Source organism: Trachemys scripta, chromosome 4 (assembly GCF_013100865.1).
Source record: "Trachemys scripta elegans isolate TJP31775 chromosome 4, CAS_Tse_1.0, whole genome shotgun sequence".
Classification (NCBI taxonomy): Eukaryota; Metazoa; Chordata; order Testudines; family Emydidae; genus Trachemys; species Trachemys scripta.
In genome coordinates, this window is record NC_048301.1 from 79,225,146 (window position 1) to 79,238,249 (window position 13,104).

Sequence of the window (13,104 nt, forward strand, 5' to 3'; positions counted from 1 at the left end):
GCTTTTATAGTCTGCCACTTAATGACTGCACCCCAAATTCTGTTTAATAGGTGCTTGCCATCATATTGCTTAATGTGGAACATGGGGAAATAAGGTGTTCAAAAGAAAACACAGGTGGAGAAACTTCCATTCTAAACCTCAGTGCATGGGAACTGGTTTCTCTTCCTTATAACTACAGTGCAGTTGCTCAGTCTAAAATGACACCTATTTGACCTGTAAGAGGGTACTAATAACAAAATGCTTTTATTTCACAAAAAAGGAACTTCCTACTTCTGTCTCCTTTCATTTCAGCGCTGACTATTTCAGTGAATACCAAACAGAGGTGCCACATCTTTTAGATCTGGGAAACTGCAGATCATCCCCATGATATTTTGAGTGTTATTAGTAATTCCCTCTCTGGTTCATTGCTATTGAAGTTTCTCTCTGCAGTGTGGTTTGAGTGGGGACTAGTGATAGTGAAAATGGGATTTGCAGTGCAAGTGTCAAACATTTGGAGGACAGGGCTGAATTCCATACTTAATTGTGGCCCATCAGTCAGGGTATTAATTCAGGGTGCATACTTTCCACAGCACACTTACTGATATCAACAGGAGGCTCCCACAGAGATCAAGGGGAAAACTGACTTTTATATAGTAACTGTTTAGTTATTTGTTCAGTATGTGATTGTCACAGTCATCACTAAGTGGGAAAATCTGTTCCCCTTTTAAGCCATCTCTACTTCTGTCTTTTGTTTCTTGTCCTTCCCCATCTCTGTTTTATCCTTTCCTATGCCTCTGAGTTAATTTTGACACGAAAGTGCCATCATTGGGCTTTAGAATTAATACTCTAATCCAGTTAGTAAGGGGCAGAGGAGTTCAGACCTCAGTGCATTGTTTCAAGCTTTCTGCAGACTTGGGAAGATGTTACTACATTGGTTACATTTAGTCCACATTTGAAAAACTATCTCTGCATCCAGGGCTAGAAGCTTTTTAAAAATGAACTTTAGATTACGTCATGTAGGCTACAAATACATCATGTGGGTTGGATCGCAGTACATTACATTGCTTCTCAGAAAGTGTTGGCTTTTTTGTAAGTAAAGCATTAGAAAACACCTTTAGGTACTATTAAGGGATGGCTTATTTGACATACAGTAGCAAAGAAAATGGCTTCTTTAGGTTACTGTTAGTGTGTGTTTCCACATTAGAGGTATTGGCTTTTATTTTTACTTCTAAAATTTGCTAACCAAAAACAATCTGTAAGCACCAATATAATACTGAAAAAATAAAACGTGACTCCAGTTTTCTGTCCCCTATAATCTCATTCTGCCAAAACTTATGTAGCACTTGACTAGATTTCTGACATTTGATATATTATGCATCTGATGGACCAACAGAAATGAGTGGCTTGAGTTCTACAGTCAAATGCCCCTCACTGGAAAAACACTGCCTCCACTTTCCCTCCCATTTCAGTTTGGGGGGGCCATAAGCAGAAGCACTTTAGCTGATTATACGTGCTGTGATACTACAGGAAAAGAGAGGCTATCTCTGAAACAGCCACTACAGCTGGTTGAAAAACTGCCAGAAAAAGCAGCAAATAACTTGACTAATAACTTCCAACAATCTGTAGAGCTGCACAGTAGGAAAAAAGATATCTGCAAATAATGCATTCAACAGCTAAAAGGAAAAACTAGTCAAATGACTTGCAAATCGGAGCTAGGGGTCATACCATATAGTTCTTATTTATAGGGCAAAACAACAAAGGGGATTCAGCAAACCAAGGTTCCCAAGCCTATAGCTGTTCCAGTGCAGCATCATTGCTCACGTTGTCCAAGACCCCATCCACAAAACATCTGTAATATAGGATTAAAATGTTCTTGCACATCCTTAATATGGGACTGTACTTCAAGGGACATGCCTACCTTGGTCAGTGCATCCATCCATATTATCCAATCTGAAGCTATAGTAGCAATAGTCGTAAAACCTCTTTAGAAGCTCATCTAAAACTCCTCAAGGAATCTGAATGTGTAATGCACACTATGCTTCTACTTTTTACTAGTGACATTTAAAACACTGAAGAGTTTTAAAAATGTTTTTAATTCCGTAACTTCACTGAAAATCCTAACGTTTCAATTACTGCTATAGGTGAGGGACCTGCCTGCCTGTGGTGTTAGGAGAACCGTTGCCAAGGAAGTCTGTGACCTAACCAGAATGTGACTGGGGCTTAAAAAAAAAAATCTTAAACAGGCTACTCTCTTAAATATCAGGCTGAGGATGAAGTAAATCTTACCTTTTTCTCTTTTTCAGGTTTCTACAATTAACTATTGCCATTGAGTATCTTACTGAGCTATCTCTAGTAGCAATGGCTATTTATAGCCTGACTAGGCTAGTTCACTTTCTGTCTTTTTCCTTTAAGCTTCCTGCCTCTTTCCCAATCTAAATATTCATTGATAGGCATATGTAAGATACAATCACAATAAAGCAATCGTGTACAGAGGCACCATTACACTTCAGTTAAGCTGCTCAGACATGCAAAGGTTTGTTGAGCAATTTTTAGAGGCTAGATGGTGCTTTGGCTTTGAATTTAGATCACTAGTGAATATAATATTCTCAATGTACTTATTAGTAGATTCTTGGCCATGTCACAAGAACCACTCATCGTGGCACAGTTTACCATGATTCTCAGTCATTGTTCGGGAAAGCATAGGTGCCGACTCTGTGGGTGCTCTGGGGCTGGAGCACCCATGGAAAAATAATAGTGGGTGCTGAGCACCCACTGGCAGCCCTGCCGATCAGCTCCTCCCCACCCCCTCACAGCACCTCCCACCCACTAGTGGGCCTCAGCTCCACCACCACTACCCCATCACCTCCCGCCTGCCGGTAGGCCCCCAGCTCCTCCCCCTCCCTTCCAGCGCCTCCCACCCACTGGCGAGCAGCTATTCAGCGGCGTGCAGGAGGCATTGAGGGGGAGGCAAGAGAGGGGGCAGGCAGAAGCAGGGTGGAGGCTTGGGGGAAGGGGTGAGCTGGGGGTTGAGCACCCCCGGAGAAATCAGAAAATTAGCGCCTCTGCAGGAAAGCTCCCAATCTTGAATAACAAGCAGGGCAAATTGGTACTAGGGTGCATATATTGAACTGTGTGTGGGAAGTGTGTATAGCATCTTTCCACACTAAGCCCAGCTCTAACCAGTCTTGATGTCACATTTGATGCACTTAAGTGTTTGCAAATTCACAAATACATTACTTAAAATATTTGTTGTAAATAATTGGCATTTATATACTACTCTGCAGTCATTGATTAGCTAATCCTTATCCCGTCACTGTAAAGGGGTGGGTGTGTGTTATACCCATTTTAGAGCTGAGGCAATTCCCATTCCCCTGGCCATGAAAAATTGCTGATTTTTATTTAATGTGGTCCAGTTGCTAACTATAAACTTAATTATAAGCAGGAAGTTTGTAATGCGTTACACCACATTGTACCTGTAACAACCAGCTTCCGGTTGTAGGTTGTAAGTAGAATGAATGTTTGTGTATTGTGACACTGAGACCAGTGTTTGGACTGGGGAGCTATGAGATCTGAAACTGCAGACCACTGCTTTGTTTTTTCCGTTTGTTTAGGAGTGAGATTCTTGTGGCAAACCATCTCCTGAATCAAAACCATAAAAAGGAAGGTCATGGTCTCTTTCTAAAGTCTAAACTTAGCATTACTGCTACAGAAAGGGGAGGTAACAGAGTAGGTGCTGGCCAATGATTTCCTTATCAAGTGAACAACACTATCTACCTCTCCCCATCCCCAGATCCAATGATATTTGAACCTCAAAGGCCCTCTGACTCACAACCCACTCAGAGTATTGTTAATCCACATTTTTTCACACTAGCAGTATTGTCCATTAGCACCACAATTCAGAATTCTTCTGTTTAACTGTATTACTTAACTTTGTACATTCCCATATGCATGTGTTGGTTCACACCTGAAGGCAGGTACCAGGTAATCTCTGCTGTTCCAGACAAAAATTGGGGCATGGGAGACAGTATGGGTGAATTGCTATTTGAATTGCATTACATAGCGGCTCTTTTTTTAAATGTGTCCTGTGCATATATGAGTGTAAAACAAGGAAAATGATACATTAAACTTTTAAGGGGCACCACTTGAAATCTAGTCAATTTCAATTTCTTTTCTTAAAATGGCTTCAGATACACCTGCCCCAAATCCCTTGTCGTTTTTATGTCTTGAGCATTACTTCAGGCTTCTTACCAGTGGCTTTTCTCATTCCTGTTGGTGTGTGAAAGACACAAAATAAAGGAGTCAAACTGATTATACAAAGGTAACAGGGAAACTGACTAGACAAAAGTGCTGTCAAATATAAAGTAAACAAACTGGAAAAAATAGAAATACTTGCTTCTCCACTTCTAATTATGGTAGTCGTGGGTGTTGCTTGTAACAATGGTATGTTTTCATGTTTTTAAAAAAAAAAAAAAAGTGAGAGGAGATGGGACAAAAGGTGCAGAACTCTTTAAATGTTTGATTCCAAATCCTTTTTGTGTGTGGAACAAACACCCATTGACTTCAATAGGAATTGTTCATGAAATGGCTGCAGAAATGGGAACCTAAATTATTAGCCTTTGTGTATCCTCTTTGCAGGTTTATTCCCAGAATGCTTACCAGTGCAATCATCCAGCTGGATCTGAGCAAATTTAACACTATTCTAACCCAAAGGAATGCTACTACAAATGGAATTATTTTGAAACCTACATACATGTAGTATTCTGGTAACATTAGTTATCAGGTTATTTTATAGTATAATTCATGCTAGTTGCTGTGTAACTGCCATTATTTCCAATGACTGCCTTAACACTTTATTATGAAATTTTCATTAGTGTAAGAGAAGACTTTAAAATAAGGGTAGGGAAAGAAGTCTGAGATTTTCTAGATATTTTTTTTTCTTGTGCATACATATCACTTCATCCTCTTCTTTTTATGGTAGAGATGCAGGTCACAAATGTCCAGTAGACAATGAAATTCTACTCGAAAACCAACTCTTCCCTGACAACTTTGCCAAACGGGAAATCCTCTCACTGAAGGTGAGATGTCCCAACAAGGGCTGTCTTCTGAAGATGGAGCTGAGACATCTAGAGGTAAGAATCATTTTAAAAATGGAAAATAGTTTCCCATTTTGAAATTTAAAAAAAATCTCCAAAATGACTCTGTGTAGATGGTCTTCATCTTCTTGGTGGTTGTGGTTTCAAATCCACTGTTTTTGATCAAGGCTGGTTCTGTTTCTCTAATTGAAAGAAATAAGTGGCTGATCTTAGTTACCTTACCGCAAGCCGTATGTCACAGCTTGCATACAACAAAAGATAGTGCCTATAATGTTAAAAACAGTGGTATTAGTTTCATCATTTTAGTCTCCCTTTGGCCTGTCTTTGTCACCAACCATGTGCTTTGTCACCAACCATATGCTTTCTATATCCAGTGTCCAAAATGCCAGTTAATACCTGCTCAAAGCAATCTGAATAAAATATAAACAATTTTTAAATAGTCCTGGAAGTTGTCCAATTAAACAGTGTGTTAAACTGTAAAAAGTAGCCATATGATAAAACTCTTCAGTATTAATGTTTGTGCAGAGCTTTGAATTTATAGTCCTGTTCAAACCCTGGCTCTGCTATAGAGCTCTTCCGTATGGACTGCAATAAAAGTCATTGAGGTTCTGGGTTTAAGGGCTAATGCGGGCAAATCCTTTTGCAGGATTGGGGCCTGAAAGAATATTAAAGGTGCCAATTGTATTCCTCTTGGAGCCATTTTGGTCCATCTTGGAGATGTATGAGTAGCTGGTACCTGGAGCACTTTTGGGGGTTTCTAATACCACATCCTTTTGTTGCTCCTTATGCAGGAGCATCAGTTGAATTGTGACTTCTGCTCTGTGGAATGCCTACAATGCCAGAGCCCCTTCCCGAAGAACCAGCTGCAAAACCACATGACACTGGAATGCCCACGGCGGCAGGTCTGCTGTCCAAACTGTGCTACATCTATGGCTTATGAAGACAAAGAGGCACGTGCTGAAACATATTAGAGTGGATGAAAAATATTGTAACATTTGTCCTCGCTTGTTAATGCAATATCAGTGGAGGGTGTTCATCAGAATAGTAAATTGATCCAGAAACAGCTTTCTGTGCTGCTTTGCTGGACATTAGGAGGTTGTGACCTCCAGATTGTCCTCTCTTGGACAGTTGAAGACTAGTTTCCCTCCCCCCCCCCTCCCCCCATGTGTGTGTGTGTGTGTGTGTGTGTGGTCAAGATGGGGTCATGCTTGGTTAAACCTTTTTTGGAGACCCTATGGTGCATGGGGAGGTGGAAGAGTTTGTATAAGAGGGGACCTTTAATTTTGACCTTACAAAGAGAGACGTCAGCATTAGCATCTCACAATGACCTTAAAAATAAAAGGGGGAGGGGCCAGGATAACAGGATAGGACAAAAATACTGGTGTTTGGCAGGCTGTCTTGCTCTGCACACAAACACGTTACCTGCTGGAAACATGGACGAGTGTAGAGAGGGAGAGCTGTGCTCCAATGTCTAAATCTTTCCTTGGAACAAGAGAGTTGGAGCAAAACTTCTGGCTTCTGTTCTTAGCTCTGATTCTGACTCCTGGGTGACCTTGAGCATCTGGCTTCTGTGTTTTGAGCTTTCATTTCCTTATCTCTCTATAGACATAATCTGTCTCAAGGGGTATATTAGGTTTATCTGAAAAGCACTTCAAAATGTGCCATTGAAAATTCCCACATTAATGCACATCATGTTTGTGACCCTTTTTACCCTTTTTGTCAAATGTTAAGACTTCTTAATATATTCATTAATATCAGTTACACGAGAAAATTCTTTAAAATGTTTACATCCTTAATACAGTTAATTAAACCCAAACTTGTCAATATCTTGGGCAACTTTAGAATCAGAATTTTGTAGAATCAGAAATAGGACTTATCACTATGAATTTCTGATGAGACAAGAATAAAATTCCAGAAAGTGAAAAGACTCATTCAGGAATCAGAAAGGAGGGTAATTTCCTGTTACCTAATTAAATCCAGCAAGATACAAAGCTTGAGACTTAAAAAATAAATGATCAAGAATTTTACATAGACATTTAGAACACAGGCAAATCGATGCTCCCTTCTCTTTTAATAATCATTTAATTGTTACTAATAGTTCTCATTTTCTTTCTCACCTTTTCAAAAAATGAAGCTTCATGACCAGAACTGTCCACTTGCAAATGTGTTTTGTGAATATTGCAATACAGTGCTCATCAGAGAACAGGTAAGAGCCTACCTTTTCGTCATATGTCTGTCTGTCAGGTTGGAGTGCATCCTAAATAATGTTTAACCTATCTAGCTGCAAACAATTTAAGATTTTATGGTAACCCATGTAAGTGTCTGATTTATCACATGTCAAACTTCCTCTAAATCTGGGGTTCTCAACCTTTTTCTTTCTGAGGTCCCCCCAGCATGCTATAAAAACTCCACGGCCCACCGGTGCCACAACTACTGTTTTTCTCTATATAAAAGCCTTGGCTGGCATTAAGGGGTAGAAAGCAGGGCAACTGACTGAGGCCCCACATCACTAGGGGCACCACGAAGCTAAGTTGCTCAGGCTTCGGCTTCAGCCCTGGATGCTGGAGCTCAGGGTCCTGGGCCACAGTCCTGTGTGCGGGGGCTTCAGCTTTCTTCCCTGGGCCCTAGTGAGTCTTAACACCAGCCATGCTTGGCAGACCCCCTGAAACCTGATCGCCCCCCACCCCCGGGATCCCTGATCAAAAACCACTGCTCTAAATGGTATTCCTGTCTGCAGTTGCAGTTCAGGTGAACTTTAAACACATGGATTGTTGACAGCAAACTCTGTTATGCAGAAATCTGGATTGGAACCATGAAGTACATCGCAAAGTGCCTGGCTATTATGGTGATCGTAAGTGGCGTCAAATAGGACTTCAAGCAACTGCTTGTACTTATGTCTGATCCTGAAAGGCTAGTTTGTTCAAGGTTCTGATCAGTTCTAAAGTCAACTGTACACATATTGTGTATAAGAATGTGCACTGAGGTGACTGTCATTGGAGACGTCCTGTCACCCTCTAGGTCAACATAACTAATCCCCCTTTCCTGGAGTCTCAAATTTATGGAGAATAACAGTTATCAAGGAATATTACACTGGGGTGACTTGCAGTGATGTTGCTGCATTACCTTGCAATAATTTACTAAATGGCCTTTAACATTTAGTGTCTATTGAAGTGCAAATTAGTGGTGTGTGGTTGCTCATTATTCCATTAAAATGTTGAAATCTGTTGTATTTAAGTATAGCCACATATTTAGGCTGGATCCTGAGAGTTGGAATGTTGCTGTGCGCTTAACACACACAGTCGCTAATTCTTTCATCATGTTCTGTGATCAAATGGCATAATTTCTTTTCTGAAACAAGAAGACTTTGATCTGAAGAGGAGAATGTAAACTATTCATCTTAAAGAAAAATTAACCTTCACTCTCATTTTGGTTTTAGATGCCTAATCATTATGATAATGACTGCCCTACCGCCCCAGTACCATGTACATACAGTGCCTTTGGATGTCCTGAAAAGGTAAATCTTTCTTTTACGCGCATCAGTGCAAAGAACTTCTCAGTACCTTTCATCCAGTCTGTGTCACAGATTTCCCGGGTTTGATTTTTACAGTTCGACTTTCAAAAGCTGTCAGCATTGACCTAACTCCGCTTCTGTTGAAGGCAACGACGGCTTGATTAGACAAGTGCCCGGATGCTTTAGCAAAGTCTACCCTAAATCTAATAATTTTCTGGGGTGGTTTTATTTTGCTGTTCTTACCTGTGTTGATTTCAGAGTATATTTTAAGCTTAAATACCAATGGTCTTCTGTAACTTTGCCGTATGAAAGTTTTAAATGCCAGGTATGTAACTCCTGTAGTTTAGGGAAAGCAAGTGGCGACTACTTAAAATCCGCATGATCCTCAAACTCATGATTTTTGGTGAAGCAGTGCAAATTGTGGGGGAAGTTCCAAGTTTTCTAATTACAGTACTTCCTTTTAACGGTACATTTCTCTCATCTTCAACCGATTGCTCTCCTTGCCTTTCCTGAATACACTGTCAGATTCAGGGCTCTAGTGCCACTACTGCAGTGCAATGTAGGGAATACATTGCTGATTGCTAACAGGATTGTATTTATGGCAGTATTAAATGTATGCAAAGTAGTGGAGGAATTCTATTACCTTTTACATCATGATTTTAACAAATCATTTTGACTTAAACGCTATTTGTCTGTACAGGCACCTGGACTGGTTATTTTTCTGAGCTATCTGATCTTAAGGCTGGTCCAAAACAAGGTCCTCTCAGTTGGACTTGACTTGACTTTGTCATATCACTTGTTTTGTCATAGTTTTTGTTCCAGCTGATTTGTGTTAGCTAAAGCCATTTCTATTACGCACTGCAGTTTATCTTTGAAGCCCAATATTTTGTGGCTTAGTTGCAGGAAATGTTTTTGCTGCTCAAGAGTTTATGATGCCATGTTTCTTTAAATTCTAGATGCAGAGGAATGAGTTGGCACGTCATATGCAAGAGTTCACTCAGGTTCACATGAGAATGATGGCTCAGACTCTCCGGAGTATTAGTGTTACTACCACAACTCCCATGTCCTACCTCAGTGGCCTATCTTTTGAGCCATCTCTCTTCTCACATGTCCCACCTGCCACATATGACTGCAACCCAGAAGTTGAGAACTTCAAGGAAACCATTCAGCAGTTGGAAGGTCGCCTGGTAAGACAAGATCACCAGATCAGAGAGCTTATTGCTAAAATGGAGACTCAGAGCGCTCACGTGGGAGACCTCAAACGCACTATCCAAAATCTAGAGGAAAAAATTGCCGAAATGGAGGCACAACAATGTAACGGCATTTACATCTGGAAGATTGAGAACTTCAGCACACATCTGAGAGCCCAAGAAGAAGAGAGACCTGTTGTGATCCACAGCCCTGGCTTCTACACTGGGAAACCAGGCTACAAACTGTGTTTGCGCCTGCATATCCAGTTACCAAATTCTCAGCGCTGTGCTAACTTTATATCCCTCTTTGTCCATACTATGCAAGGAGACTATGACAGTCATCTGCCTTGGCCATTTCAGGGCACCATACGACTTTCTATTTTGGATCAATCAGAGGGACTTGCAAGGCAGAATCACGAAGAAGTAATGGAAGCCAAACCTGAGCTTCTAGCCTTCCAGAGACCAGCAATCCACCGCAACCCAAAAGGTTTTGGTTATGTGACATTCATGCACCTGCAAGCTTTGAAGCAAAGAACCTATGTAAAAGATGATACTCTTCTGGTGCGCTGTGAGGTTGTAACACGTTTAGACTTGAACATTGTACGGAAAGAGGGCTTTCAACCTCGCAGTACTGATGGGGCTGTATAGTCTGTTGTGCCCTAACTAAGGGAGCCCCGCACTGCTGTTCTTCCACAACAGATTGGAAGGATAAGAGCATGAACGAAGGGATTTTCCAGAGGGGAAAAGCTTCATGATAAGAGCAGTTATCTGGGTTGAACAATGCCATTCTGCAGGCTAATACAGCTGATTTAACGGAATAGAATTTGCTCTCTTTGGTATACAAGCTTTTTCCTCTGTGGATCATGTATTAAATATTTCTTCTTGTTCTCTGTTACTGTATTAAGCTAACTGAGAGTATTGCTGTGTTATCAAAGGTGAAATTCTTCAATAACAATTTATTGAAGCAGCTCTCTTCTTACACTGGGGGAGGTTGGGTCAAATTCCACTTCTAGAAGTCTGTGAGAAAGTGGAGCATTGAAGCTAAATGCCCCAGATGTCCTAAATATGAAAGTATTGGAATGCCACTAAAAGAGAGCAGGGGATGAGGATGGGGAAGCAGCTGGGAGGAGTGGGGGTCATGTGGGGGTGGTAGAGGATAAAGCAGGGGGATTACTTGGGGCTCAGGCTAGCAGTATCTAGCATAAGGAGGCCAGGGGACAGGCAGGATGAGAGAGAGGTACAACTAGTTCAGGCTGGTCCAGGTCACATCTCCCTGGGGAGTTAACGCAACAGGACCCAGAATCCCAGGGAAGTTTCTCCTATTTGCTCCTGGAAAATGGCACTTCCAGCTTCTGGCTCCAATTTCAGCTGGTGCTCTGAGATCATCCCCCTCCCTGTCCTTCCTTGAGGGCTAAATAGCAGCTGCCCCCACTGACCACTTTGTATATGCCTGTCCTGTGGGATCCTTTCTGTGCCTGTGCACCTGCCTAAGTGCCTCTGTCCTCCTGATTGACCTCTTGTGCTCCTACCCCATAGACCTTCCCCCCATTTGTCCTGCTCTCTGCCCATCTGCCCTTCAGTCTCAGCTGGTTTGTCCCTTTGTCTGTCAATCTCCCTCTCACCTATCCCAGCCAGAAGCTTGAAGCACCAGGGCCAAAACTCTGCTGCTGCTGTTCAGGGCTCTTGACCAGACACGGCAGCCTCTTGTCCCTGGGAGCATCTGAGCTGCCCTGCGCCATCACTGCTGAGCATCTGCTTTAACTAAAATACATATGAAGCCTCCAGGAGGCTGTCAGTGGTGCCAGTGCTGGGACAGGCACCAAGTGGTAGCAGCATGCAAAGCACTTCCCATTGTGACCAGCTGCTGCCAGGCAGCAGAAACACTGAGAGAAGCAGCAGCGTAGCAGGGGCTGAGCCGGGCAGGGTAGGTGAACAGACTGGACCCAAAGGGGGAGGTGTCGTAGGGCTGCTCAAAGGGACACAGTTCAGAATGAGGTGGATTGACTTCATTGCCACAGCTGCTGCTTAATAGTACCAGAACGGTGTTCCAGTGTGACTACACCACTGCCCAGGGGGATGCAACGCACATACTGTAGCGGAAGTGAACTAGCTCAACTATGGAAGGTGCTCTCATGCTACAAATCAGGAGATATTCACCTTGCAATATAGACCATTTCTAAAAGGACTTAAATCCAAATGGCAAGAATAGAGGAAGGAAACAAAAGTACAGACTATTTTAGTGCCTTTATAGCTTAGCTAGGGAATGCGCAGCAAGGGAAACTCCATCACTTTGAATTTACCGTGTTCCTTTTGGAATATGAAGTAAGATTAGGACTCAGTCCACAGTCCCTAGACATCTGTCGGTCTGTCTCTATCTTTTTTTCTCCCGGGGAATTATGTTCAGGAACATTCAAACAGGAACCCGCATGATGGTGTTGAATCAATCTTGGACTTCTGAAAAGTTTTCTACAAAACCCATGCAATACAGCCCCAGAAAAGGCTAAACAAATGTTTCTGCTGAATGTGCTGAGATCACTGAGGAAATGCTGATAAAAACTATGGCTTTTAGGCCTCCCTGTAACTTATTTATTCTTTTTCTCCCCTCCCAAAATGTTTGTATTCACCTTGTTTGCAATTGTGTAAAAACATGGCTGACGCTCTTCCACTATAACTAAGGTGGTGCTGGATGGGTTAAAGTTCTGCATTGGTAGGGATGCTTTTTGTGGTGATAGATCATATTGGTGTCAGATATGTTCGACAGAGAGGAAGAAGATATATAGTAGGTGGCTCAGGGATCATGGAAACTTTTACCTCCTGGTCACACCTGACTTGTGCCAAACTTACCAGAGTTCTAAAATCATTCCTGTCAAATGGCACTCAGGTGGCCTGTGTGAAATGTGGTGGAGGGTCTATCACTAGTTCTCAGTAAACAATTGTCCATATAGTGCCAAAAGTGATGGTGGCTTGTTGAACTAGAGAGCTCCAGGACATAGTAGGTTAGCCACCCTCACCACTTAGAAAAGAACAGGATGGTAGCCCGCTAGTAGGGCAGTGTTGGTGAACTTGCATTGCTATGTGCTGTTATAATAAACGAGCACATTCTAGTTTCTTTAGTGGCATCTTTCACAAACACTACATTTACTTTATAAAAAAAAAAACCAACCTTGGAGATTCCTGTGCCTATTTTTTGGCTTTCTAGACTGATTGTCTGCATCCCGTGTTAATGTTGTAGTCTTGTGCATTAGAAGCTGGTTAGTCCAAACTCTCTGCTGCTAATCGAAAAATAATGGATTTTAATGTATAGAATTCTTTTCAACTCTACAATATCTTC

General features: G+C 41.8%; 1 protein-coding gene across 4 annotated transcripts in view; it reads left to right on the top strand.

The window, feature by feature from the left end:
- The window catches only part of TRAF6 (TNF receptor associated factor 6), a 33,937-nt gene extending 23,272 nt beyond the window's left edge, over window positions 1-10,665 (top strand). For all 4 annotated transcript variants that reach the window (XM_034769662.1, XM_034769663.1, XM_034769664.1 and 1 more), the window contains 5 exons: window positions 4,958-5,108; window positions 5,864-6,022; window positions 7,207-7,278; window positions 8,509-8,586; window positions 9,540-10,665. In XM_034769662.1, coding sequence (XP_034625553.1) covers window positions 4,958-5,108; window positions 5,864-6,022; window positions 7,207-7,278; window positions 8,509-8,586; window positions 9,540-10,421 — 1,342 coding nt within the window. In that variant the 3' untranslated portion in view covers window positions 10,422-10,665. The remainder of the gene's footprint in view (window positions 1-4,957; window positions 5,109-5,863; window positions 6,023-7,206; window positions 7,279-8,508; window positions 8,587-9,539) is intronic.
- Window positions 10,666-13,104: the final 2,439 nt, after the last annotated feature.